The sequence below is a fragment of the Callorhinus ursinus genome, unplaced genomic scaffold (assembly GCF_003265705.2).
Source record: "Callorhinus ursinus isolate GAN/ISIS: 27379988/994484 unplaced genomic scaffold, GSC_fseal_2.0 scaffold6, whole genome shotgun sequence".
Taxonomy (NCBI): domain Eukaryota; kingdom Metazoa; phylum Chordata; class Mammalia; order Carnivora; family Otariidae; genus Callorhinus; species Callorhinus ursinus.
The window spans coordinates 57,965,342-57,977,753 of NW_027397068.1; the positions used below are offsets into that span (position 1 = coordinate 57,965,342).

The 12,412-nt window shown below is 42.0% G+C and overlaps 1 protein-coding gene across 6 annotated transcripts in view; it reads right to left on the minus strand.

Annotated features, from left to right (window-relative positions):
* HIVEP2 (HIVEP zinc finger 2) overlaps positions 1-12,412 on the minus strand; it is a 204,760-nt gene that overhangs the window by 18,135 nt on the left and 174,213 nt on the right. For all 6 annotated transcript variants that reach the window (XM_073894018.1, XM_025866138.2, XM_025866150.2 and 3 more), the window contains 2 exons: positions 6,884-6,928; positions 431-5,982 (listed from right to left, as the gene is read on the minus strand). In XM_073894018.1, coding sequence (XP_073750119.1) covers positions 431-5,599 — 5,169 coding nt within the window. In that variant the 5' untranslated portion in view covers positions 5,600-5,982; positions 6,884-6,928. The remainder of the gene's footprint in view (positions 1-430; positions 5,983-6,883; positions 6,929-12,412) is intronic.

Here is a 12,412-nt window from a genome sequence, read left to right on the forward strand (position 1 = left end):
CTCTGGAGTTTGCGAAGTTCACTTCTGACACCTGCACACCTCCTTCCGGATCTTTCCGTTCAGTGTCCACTCCCATATTGACAATGTTCTACGTCCCGTATCCAAATTTCACAATCCCCTGAATTCCTCATATCAAGAGAAAACTGGATCTGCTAGGCACTAACACAGGCCAGAAAGGAGACGAACCCAAAGGAATTGGTCCCAGTGGTAGAATTCCGGGGCACCTGGATGAAGGAGAGACTTCCCCAAGACCCAGTGCATGGTCAGCAGCTTCTTCTCTTACTAGGGAAGGGAAATCAGTGTCACGGAGGGTTCCCCCCAACTCTGACCTTCATTTCACTTGTATGTTTCAGACCTTATGTCCTTCCCTCTGTATTCTGCTCAGCAAGCAAATCCACACTACAGTGCTTTTAGAAATGGTATCCATTACCTGAGCAAACTGCTTCCAAGCACTTGATGACGTAAGCTTGCCAGTTCCAGGTCTGTGCATAGCAGCCAGAGTATAAATCTCTGCAGTGATTTTTTGCTTGGACCTCAGAAGAGCCAGAGTGGTCTTGGTGTTCAATCCTGATGGGTTTGGGTTACAGGAACTAATGCACCATGAAGCATAAACCGAGGATTTGAAGGTGGCCTGTTGAACGTAATTGGGTTTTGTATAATTCAAGAAGCACCAACTCACAGTAGTTGTCGTCCGCAGACTGGGGAACTGAAGAATCTGCTGGAAATCGGCCACATCCGTGAAAAGAAGAGTTGAGTTTGCCACTTTCCTGCTTGGGCCAGAGGCCATGTGCACCAGCATGCCAACAGGCAGCTTCTGGCCCTTTCCTTGCTCTTCAAGCTGACTGTCTCCTGGAGGCAACGAGGAGCTCTGTGGGCTCATGCTCATATCAGATGCTGTCTCATCAATATCAAGTTCATCTGAAGACTCTCTGCTTTCAGAAGGCCCACTGGACTTCTGGCCTAGAGAGGGTGCCCTGGAGTTGGGCGGGAATGGCTCCCTCAAGGGCATGCTGGCAGATGGATGGTCTTGAGATGAGGAAGGGGACAGTGAGGAGAAGGAAGATGACCCCGACTGCAAGCCATCCTTTGGCTCGGAAGCACAACCTTGTCGAACCAGCTGGGGTTTCTGGGGGCGTGTCATATCCTTCTTGATGTCTGAGCTGGTTAGCTCCACAGCACTGAGTTCCTCGACGATCTGTCCATACATCTTTTCTTCTTTGACCCTCTTCTGCTGCTTTGTTTCCATGAAGAGTTCTAAGCTGCTGGCTGGAGAAAGCATACGCTTGCTACCTCCCAGGGTGGCCACGCTGTCAGAGGTGGAAGGTAAACATAAGGGGATTGAGGATTCCAAGCCGAGGGGCAAGGTCTGAGGTACTTTCCAGATGGGGTACTTTTCTAAGCCTGCATGCTGCCCCAACACCTGGGCAATGTTGAGTCCTATCCCTTGCATGGCCGCATTGGTCACCAGTGTTCTTTGGGTAGTATTCTCGTCAACTTTGCATATGACAATTGCAGGACTGTTCTGCCCAAGTATCTGAGAAATGCTTGTGTACATGACACTCCCGTAGGATGGGACGTGGGTCTGGATCCTAACGGGAACCACTGTTCCTGGTAAGGACTGTAAAGGCCCAGCATTTGCTGACGCAAAATCTTCTTGCAGAACCTGCTCGGAGGGAGTATCGGGTGACTTGGTGCTCTGGTCTGATGGAAACTTTGGAAGAATGTTCTTTGAGTGTAGCCCTGATGTTCCTGAATAACATGGGTAAGGCTGCTCTTTTGTGTGCACATAATCAGCAGATTTCTTTCCAGTGTGCTCTGCAACATGTTCCAAGGGATAGCGAGGATGGATTTCCGCCTGGAAAGGAGGCTTGCCGTAGCTCTTTTGAGGGTGCTGCACAAGAGGATGTGGGAAATGGGCCTGCCACCAGGGAGGCTGCTGAGCTGGTAAATGAACCATACAGACGGTAGGATATTGAAACTGAAACAAGGCATTCTGGATTGGAGAAAACGGAATAGTCTCTTGATGTGGAAATAAGTGCGGCTGCTCAGACAAGTGCTTGCTTGCAATGTAGGATGTTGGTTGTATCAAGGGCTTTCTCAGAGATTCCTGACTGTCCATGTGCATGATCTGTTGTTGGGCCAGGTGGAGTGGCCCGGAGCTCAGCTGGCCACAAGGCCCCACAACTTGCTTCCCGGGGTCCTCCGCCTGGAGAGGAGGCAGCACTGAGGTGGGGACGTGGTGCCATGCGGCCCTGAGGCCAGCGTGCAGGTGCTCCATCTGCTCCTGCTTCACACTCAGATCTGCCCCAGCCTCACCCTGGGCGATCTCCGGAGAACCGCTGAAGGACGCCTGCCGCACCAGAAAGCATTTCTTCCTCTCCCGTGAGGGAGATAATGTGGCGGCCGATGCCCCTGCCATTGGAGCATGGGACAGATTCCCATAATCAAAGGATTTGCTCCGGATTTCTGGAACCTCGGTTGGGTGAGGACAAGGCATCTGCTCGGACGAGCAGCGCCGCATCTCCTTTTGGTGGTGGTGACCTGGGACAGACAACGAGTAGGAACCAGCAGGGACAGTCAAAAACTCTGAATGCTTCCCAAACTCATCTTGCTTAGGAGGTGCGGCAAGCTTAATGGCTTCTTCTCTTTCGAAAGACATTGAAAAACTGGAGCTATGGGACAAGTTGCTTTCTTGACTGGGGCTGCGGGAGAGGCCGGTTCCTGTGGATTCGAAGCTGGATTCCCCCGAAGAGTGCTCCATATCTGCAAGGCGCAAACGCTTCTTTTTGGGTGGCAACTTCTCAGCTGGGAGCTGGGAAAGGGTCTCGCTTCTCTGGGGCCACTGAAATTCCTCCACAGGCTTTTCCAGCTCTTTACTCTGGGTGTCTTTCTCCTTCTCTGGTTTATCAGGCTCCTCAGTCACTCGAATCTCAGGAACCTGAATGTTGTGCTGGCGGACCAGCCTGGGCTGTGCGGGGTAGGACTGCTGCTGAGCCTGCTGGGAAGGGGAGGGCTTCCCCCCACTTTCGGCACTATCTGCCAGTGGAGCCCACTCTGGACTCACCGGCGCTTCAGAAATCTCACTGTCACAGGTCTCGGAAGGCGAAGAGGCTTTATCCTGTGCGCTAGCCACCAGTTCAGCGGACTCAGACCTTTCAAATGAGTTGGGTCGGCTCAGCGAGTTTGTGTGCTGAATAACAGAAATCACATTTCCAGGAGGCTTCCTGCCCCCTAGATCTGACATCTTGTCTGAATCAGTGGCCGAGGGTGATTCCTCAGACCCAAGAGATGGGCTTCCAGATTGGAGGTGGGGTCGACAGGGGTCAAAGCGCTCAGAGTGACCGTGAGAAGGGTTCTCATGTCCAGACATGGCAAATCCACCTCTTACTCCTTCCTGCATCTGCAGCTTGGGGTCATAATCTGAGGTCATTATGCCCATGGGAGTGCCTACAATGCTGCTACAAATCATGGGGGTGTCTTCCTCATCTCCTACACTCTTCTCTTTCCGGCGTTTTCTATTTTCACATGTAGTTCCAAACATGGTTGGCACTCCCTGCAATGGCACCGAGGGATCCATAAAGTATTCACCCCCATGTTTTAAAGAGCTTAAGTAGGAAATGTCCCTGTAGCCTTGCTTTGGTGTCTCAGAGTCTTCCCACTTCTTGTAGGGTTTCCGGCAGACATCATAGTCATACCCCATCCGGTCCCCAGAAATCAATTTCTTTTCCTTCAAGGATAAGCCTGTGATACTCTTTGACATTCTGCCATGGTGTTCCGCCTCCATGTGCCCCTCTTGTACCGAAGGCAGCTCAAATGCAGCCTGTCTTCTTAACATGCGCTGAGGGGGTATTCCTACAGTCCCTGGATAGAACACATCATCGGAACCAGTCATCCTTTCATCAAATGAGTGACTTCCTCTCAAAGAGGGAGGAATACTTAGATTAGTTGCCGAAGAAGTTGGCATCGAGTTGCTTCTAATGAGGGGTGAAGAGTCCACAGGAGCTTCTAAGAGAATTGGGTTGCTGCCTTGGAAATTCGTAGGAAACAGCTTTCCTTCATTCCTGATCGATGACGGGATAGTCTGGGGTTGTCTGGATTCGCTGTTGTATTTCGTGGATTTCGGCATGCTTGTTTGACTAGGGTCGATTTCTCCCTTGCTTGGGATCAGCTGTGAAACAGGATCTTCAAACATCTTGACATCTAGCCTGGTGTTTACATGAGGTAATGATTCCATCATGCCCTTCCTCCCCATTGTGGCACGCTCCTGGCTTGCCGTTGTAACACTGAGTGTATTTCTGGGACTAAGCCGACAGTATTTTCCAAAGATGATTTCTTCATAAGACTTTGCATTTGTGTTTGGAGGGCTTATTTGCTGCTCTGCACTTTCTGAGCGAGAAAAGTAACCAGAGTCAGTGCTTCCTTTACTGTGTGGGCTCAGAAGGTTTAGAGATGGCTCAGAATCTTGTCCTTTTTTCTCTGACAGTCTTAGTGCAAGTTTCTGTTTCACTGTGTGAGAATCATCAGGCTTAGGATTTAGAGACGGATTTGGTAGCATATCAGAGCCTATATACTGAGAGCTTTCATTAGGTAAAGGAATTCCACTTTTGGGGATAATCAAAATCGGCACTTTCATTGGACCTCCCAGTGATTCTTCCAGTGACCCATGGTAGCCACCTCTGCCGGCAAGATCCAACGGGACCGGTGGCCCAGGACTCATTTTCTCGGAAGCCTCAACAAACAAAGAGCTCTCCTCATCCGTGTCTGTACTCTGCTCACCGTCTGAATGTATTTCTGCTTCTACATCAATAAAACCAGCCTCTAGGTCCAATTTAGATACAGCTGACTCTGTGAAAGGGACTAATCCTGCCTTAATTGCATGGGCATGTGACTTCCTGTGCTTGTACAAATTGCTCTTTGTCTTAAACGAGAAACCACAAGGTATACATGGATATGGCCGCTCACCGGTATGGGACCTGATGTGTTTTTTCAGTACGCTTGGTTTGGCACATGCCCTGCTGCAGTAGGGGCAAATGTATTTGCCAGGCTTTTTGGGTTTGTGCTCTTTCTTGTGAGCATCCTCTGACTGTTCGATACTTTTCTGAGAGTATTGGCTATAAGCAGGGTTCAGACTTGAAATCTTTTTTCTAGGGTAACCACCACTGTGGCCATGTATAGGAAAAGAAAATAAGTCCTCGGAGGCAACAGATGGCAAAGGGCCAGGGAAAAGCCACGGAGGGCCTTCGAGGCTCTGATGTGGCTTGTTGCTGTGCATGACCCCCTGTGGCAATGAGTGCTGAGGGAAAGAGAGTGAATGTTGGCATGAGTAAGGACTCGGACGGTGCGGTGGGTATTGCTTCTCCGTGACTTGCTGTGCCACGTCGCTAGGTGAGGCCAGTTTCCCAGAACCAAAAAGTTGTGCTGATGCTGTGTCTCCAATTTGCTCAGGATCTATTTGTGGTTGCCGCTGTCCTTCTTGGCTGCCAAAAGTGCTCATCTTGATAACAGCTGATTGTTCCTGTCTCCATCTACCTGATGCCTTATCAGTTTCTCCAGACCTTGAGGTAGCTTTTTGTCCAAGAGCTGTGTCCCCAGTGTCCATTTTGTTACAAGGTCTTAAGTGCTAGTTCACTTGAAAGCCGTGCAGACTCATGGAGTGTCTCCAAAGCTGTGCTTTTCAGAGCTTGTTTACTTCCATGTTCCAGGGTGTCTGCAAACTTGCTGATTGCTCCTTCTCTTTGGAACCTTCCACACCCACCCCGTAGTCTTATGGGCATTTGATGGTAATGTCCTTGGACCAGGGCTATAACACAGTTCTCTCCATTGTAGAAATGTCCATCCAAAAGCTAAGTGCAAATCTATAAAGATTTCTTATGGCATTTGAATATTTTCAACTAGCATGAAATAGTGATGAATAGTCTAGGAGAAATTTTGCCCATCAACTAGAGCAAAGTTCAGTTGCCAGTTTCATTAAGATAAAATGATCTGAAAGAAAAAGAAACACAAAGAGATCATCATAATAGTTCTCGAGTTAGAAACCAAAACCAATCCCAAATAGCCTGACATTGGATAAACTGAAAATGATTTTTACTCTAAGGAATATTTTTTTAAAAAAGATTTATTTATTTACTTTAGAGAGAGTATGAGTGGGGGGGGCAGATGGAAAGGGAGAGAGAATCTCAAGCAGACTCCATTTTGAGCGCAGAGCTCGATATGGGACTTGATCTAATGACCCTGAGACTGCAACCTGAGAGAAAACCATGAGTCGGAGGCTCAACTGACTCTGCCACCCAGGCACCCTTCCAAGGAATACTTTTTATAGCTGTTACATTAGTTCCACAATTAAAGGATATTAATTTCAAACATGGCATTAAGTCATAAGCATAAATTTCTTCAGTGCTTTAATTTTGGTCATCCTTTTAAATACTCCTTAATTTTGGTTAGAAAAGTATTTAAAAGAAAGCTTTTGACAGATATTATTTATAAAATCATAAGATTTTTAAAAACCTTCACTAAATAAACATGGAGCTATTTCTAACCAAGTTGTATGACTTGCATCCTTAAGTGTACTACATATTTCCCTATATGGACATATTTTATAGATTAATATATGTACAAATATATTTTATATGTAAAATAAAATAGACATATGTAAAATATATTACTTAAAATATATTTTACATGTACCTATATTTATATTAACACACAATACAGATATATTTTATAGATTAAAACCAGTGATTAGAAGAGCTAGACTAAGGCTGTAAGAATTAAGATTGTCCCAGAACTTTGGAAAAGGCAGGAAAGTACATCCAAATAAACAATTATAAAACCTTCATAATATGAAAAACATATTTTGGGGACAGTTTAAAAATGTAATGATTACCTGAATGGTTTAGCATTCTCATGGACATGATTGTCTTGACGCTTCCTGGGTAGAAAATAAACACAGTTAGGAAAAATTGTTCCATGAAACCACAACACTGCCCTATATAAAGGTCAATTTAATGTTCATGTATATAATAGCGTTAACAATGTAATGCGCCCTAAAGAAAAAAAGATTAACCAGTGACTGTTCTGAATACACTACCCTAAAGCAGTAAGCTTTATATTGACACTGTGTCCAAAAACAACTGAGAGAGAAAAAATTATTAAAAATTTAGAGTAGTATTTTCTAATATATAAGATTATTATATCAAAATATCTTAGTTTTTTGACACAGTTAGCCTGGTTCCAATTCCTTAAATATTTCTTAAAGATTTTATTTATTTATTTATTTATTTATTTATTTATTTGAGAGACAAAGAGCAAGGGTGTGGGGAGAGGCAGAGGGAGAGGGACAAGCATACTCCCCACTGAGCAGGGGCTGGGCTCAATCCCGGGATTTTGAGATCATGACCTGAGTCAAAGTCAGACACTTAACTGACTGAGCCACCGTGGCGCCCCTAATAGTGGGGTTTTTTTAATTGAACCTATAGGTTTGCACATTTAAATTTACATCACAACAAATCAAGGAGTTCTGCAAATGACTGTGAATGGCTCAGGGAAAATTGACAACTTAGAAACAGTTAGATTTTAAGTGTATACTCATCTTCCATAAGTGAATGGCCATCGTCATACCCAGAGGATTCTAAGAACTTCAGTGCTCAACTCTATCAATTATGATGAAAACTGGGATGTTTCCCTGATAGGCAATGTGGCAGTGCTTATCAAAGTAAGCAAGCACATATCCTTTGGCCCAGAAATTCCATTTCTGGAAATTTATCCTTACCTGCACAAGTGCATAAAGATATGCATACAAGGACAGCTTAAATAAAATATGGCTCCCTCATAAACTCAGCCATTTAAAAAAATAAAGTACAGCATTAAGTACCCATATAGGAACTCATCCAGAAGATAGTAACATTGAATGTTAAAAAAACAAAAAACAAAAACTCATTGCACCCTAGGATGCATTTGATAATCCTATTTGTGTATAAGAGAAACACGTGATAAACAGAAAATTTCTACAGGGATGCCAAACAGCTTTTAACTCTAGTTAAATTAAACTGCAGAAGTAGAATCAGGGAGTCAGAAGAAGGGGCAGGAAAGAAATTTCTACCTTTTACTTTATGATTTTGGGTAATTTTTCTTTTTGTTTATTTTTCTTTTGTTTTGTTTTCTTTTTTTTTTAGGGAGAGAGAGAGAGAGAGAGCACAAGCGGGGGGGGGGTGGCAGAGGGAAAGAATCTCAAGCAGACTCCCTGCTGAGTGGAGCCCAACTCTGGGCTTGATCTCACAACGCCTAGATCATGATCTGAGCCAAAGAAACAATGAGTCTTTTGGGTGAGAAATCAGTAGCCCCCAGATATTTGTAGCAAGACATCTGTAATCAAAAGTTCCTTCTGCTAAGAGCCAGAGATTTGTAAAGCAGTAGCTGGAAAAACTACACAACAAGCATATCAACTTTGGTTTGCTGGAAAGTTTTACTATAGGACTGAATTCTTCCCCCACAGTGATCTTCCTCTGCATCCCTTTATAGGTAATAGGACAAAAACTGAAAGAAGTAATGACCTTATAATACTGCAATGCAAATTTACTTCAGTCAAAGCAACTATGCTAACAAGAATATGCAATGTCAAACCCAAATTGGCTGAATTTTTTCTCTAATGAACTAAATATTTAAGGTTTATGTAGACACAACCACTGTTAGACTTTTAATGGTGAATAGCCCCCTCTAAGATGGAAGTACAGTGTATTTTCAATTCGACAGGAACATTTGTGAGCCTTTCCTTAATTAGCAGTCAGAGCTTGAATTGAATAATTTCTAAGTTACTTTTCACATGTAATATTTTACATGATATTGACCTGTGTATGCAGATCCATCGCTAGCAATAACAATGATAATGTTTGTTGTTTATTGCGCATTTACCATATGCCAGATACTGGTACAGAGGTTCATATTCGTTACCTTATTGGCTCTTCATGACAACCCTATAAGTGTTAATTACACCTATTTGACAGTGGAGGATGATCCTTAGGGCGGCTGACTGTCAGAACCAAAATCAAACCCAGGTTTGGCTCACCTCCAAGCCTACAAGGTCTCACCTCTCCCATCCACCTCTGCTAGTAAGTTTTATCATAAGTTAAAATAATACATCTTCAATAATACTTTCTCCTAAATATTGTCCCTTGGATGTCAGTATGTCCAGTGCTTAAATTTTTCATGGTCCTGGGAGAATATATGGATTTTGCATGGCTGTACTATAGAAAGTGGCCTCAAAATGCCACTTCCTAGAAATCACACAAATCCATAATTTAAATAATGTTCAAAATCTGTATATTATGTAGATGTAAGGTATTTATACACTGTAAAAATATAAAGTATTTAAGAACAGTATTATGAGGACAGCTTCTTGTGAGAACATGACAAATTATCATGACAAACAATTGTTTTATTTTGTTCTTTGAATAGCATTTCTTTTTAAGGAAAGGAAGAAGCAGCTCACAAGCGAAAATGAGGCGTATGGTCACTTCCCATTCATTGGTTTACCCAGAATATATAATTTTGCTTAAAATACTGACCTCAAATTAAACAATTACATAGAATTTTATGAAAAACAGGATTGGAATAATATATTTAGTAAGTAAATAGAATATGTTTTCATTTAGCAATGAGGTAATATCTTTATAAATCAGACAGATATAATTTCTGTGGTATACAGTAGTAAATTAAAACCATTATACCCTAAACAATACATATAGAATTTTTATTCATTAAGAACATATTGTAAAAAAGAGATGCACAAATTAAATTCACACAAAGGCAATACTATTTTGCTATTAAAGAATGAACCAGAAGATGAAGAAAAGTGACATACAGAAGATTCAAAAGCCGGTATTTCATGGCCAGAACAAAAATTACCTAGAACGTTTAGTTAATTGTGGGCTTTAAATTTTAGGAAAAGAGCCTAATCAGAAAAAGTCAAATCTACTATTTTATTTAAAAAAATCAATTTTGCTGATATTCACTAGGGCCATCCTATATTCCAACAGCATTTATTATCCAGAAAATTTTAAAATTCAAAACTTTGATCCCAGTCAAAAAATACATTGACTCAATATGCAAATAGCTTCTGTCAGGGAAACCTCTTCCTTTTAAATTTCTAAAGACAAGCCTGCCTAAGATGTCCTACCATTTTATCATGAAACTGGATGATCGCTTGAAATATGCTCCCTACTCCAGGTCATACAGGAGTTCATACACTCTGTCTGTCTGAGCTAGAGGTCTCAGCAGGACCGGAGATCCCTCTGGTCTACCGTCCTCTGAACCTCAAATGTCTAACTTTTCACTTCAGTGAAAAGCTTAAGAATATCAAGAGGGAATTGGAAACCATTCCTATTTCACATGCACCTCTTACATTAGATTTTAAACATAGTTGAGAATATAGTATTTCTCTTCAACACCAGCCTTGGAGAGGCTTCAGATAACTGCTATCCATAAAATCACTTTCCTTCTTGCAGTTTCTGAGGTATATGGAGACAAAAAGAAGGGAAAAAACATGAGTGATGGGTCCTTAGAGGAATATACTGATCATATTCTTAAACCATTAAAAATGTGGACTCTTTTCATTAATCTCTTGTGTACAGTTGTTTTATCTTGGAAATGGGAAAAAAATCTGCCACGTAAATTGTGTGTAGCATAGATCTATTACTGGGCATAGGGTGTTTGTCTTTTTAAAACTAAACAGGATTTGGGAGTGTTCTAAAGTCTCTTTGCTGCTCTTCTCAACTTCCAGTAAGGGAAAGAATTCACTTTTAAAATCTCAAGGCTTTCAAAGTTGAATCCAAGATGTGATGATAACATTCGTCTTTTCTTGTTAGGTGATACTTTTCCTGAGCAATCTAACTACCAGCAATGGTAAATTCCTGAGCTTGTGTTTTATTGTTTAAATGTATGAAAATGCTTATTAATAGGGAAATAGTTTCTTTGGACCTCATAATATTATTACAACCCATCAAATGTACTCTTCTATATACCTGCAGCTTTAGTTGCATTTTCTCAATAGAGATCTACTTGGCGCTATAAAATCCACAGAAATGTGGTTCATTATAACCATGTTACTTCTCTGTTGCAGAGATACATCTCATTTTTCACATTCTGAATAAATGTATGTTAAAAGTTAAAAGTAAATTTCCAGTTTTCCCAATCAATTGATATGTTTAAAAAATGTAATATTAGAGCAATCCTCATAAAAAAAAAAAAAGCCAGTTATTTCATTCTGTGAGATTTCTTTTTATGGTAACCAAACCCACGCAGAGTCATTTTTGGCACCCACTGCCACCAAAGGAGAGATATTCCAAACACAATTTCGCATTCACATTTAAAATTTTCCCAATGTCTTTGAGTGCTGTGAAAGGAGTGAGATATTTCGTTGGAGGATATGACTCTGGGGTTTCCTGTGGATGGTGCCCCGCCAGTAGGAGCCCTTTAGGCAGTAAAGGCAGGCACTGCCTGGCAGCTTAAGCACATTTTTCAGAGGGGGACAGTGTTGAAAAAGATATTATCCTCTGCGTGGCTACTACATGGAAGAGTTGCCATTTTTCTAAAAGTGTGCCCTCTCCCTTGGCCACTTTTCACAGTCCCACTCAAATAAATTTGGCACCCAGCTAAATAATTTCCTCAGACAGGCCTTGAAAGGAAAGGCACCGAAACAGCCTCTCGTATAGAACCTCAACAGAGGTCTCTTCAGGATAACAGCTGGGTGGGATTGGCAGGAAGGCAGGCTTGCTATGCAGATGAATAAAGGCTTACAGTATCCAGGGTTGTCAATCTGGGATCTTTTGCTTAGAAAAACACTATTTTAGAAAAAAGCTTTACCTCAGGAAATTAATCATTACTTGTGTGGTGGCAAAAGTCAAGTGCGCATCAAATAATAACATCCTAAATAATAATGGTATAAAATGACTGGCAACAAACACCACCTCTCTACTTCCAAAATTTTAATAATAAGCCATTTTTAAAAAACCAAAGTGGTTACTGGGCCTTTTTTTGAGAATTGGGGGGATATTATACTTGCAAACAAATATGCACATCTTAAAATTGCAATTACTGAATAAAACTTTAGAGGCCGTTTCCATATATTTGCTTTTAAAATGCCAGAGATCAATTACCAAATATTTTAAGAAATACATGAGCATCTCGGGGCACAATGATGGTTTCACAAATCACTACCACATAGGAGGACTGGATAAGGGGAAAAAAGATCTACAAAAAAACTGTGACCATTGCCAGAGTCCAGCTGAATACAGACTTATTTCCACAGGATGATTAAAAAAAGGCACCTTGCTGAGAGCCAAATTCATTATAAATGCTTCTTTTATTAGTAAAAATCCCAATAACAACCTTAGTTCTCCCTAAAATAAGCAAGTTGCCA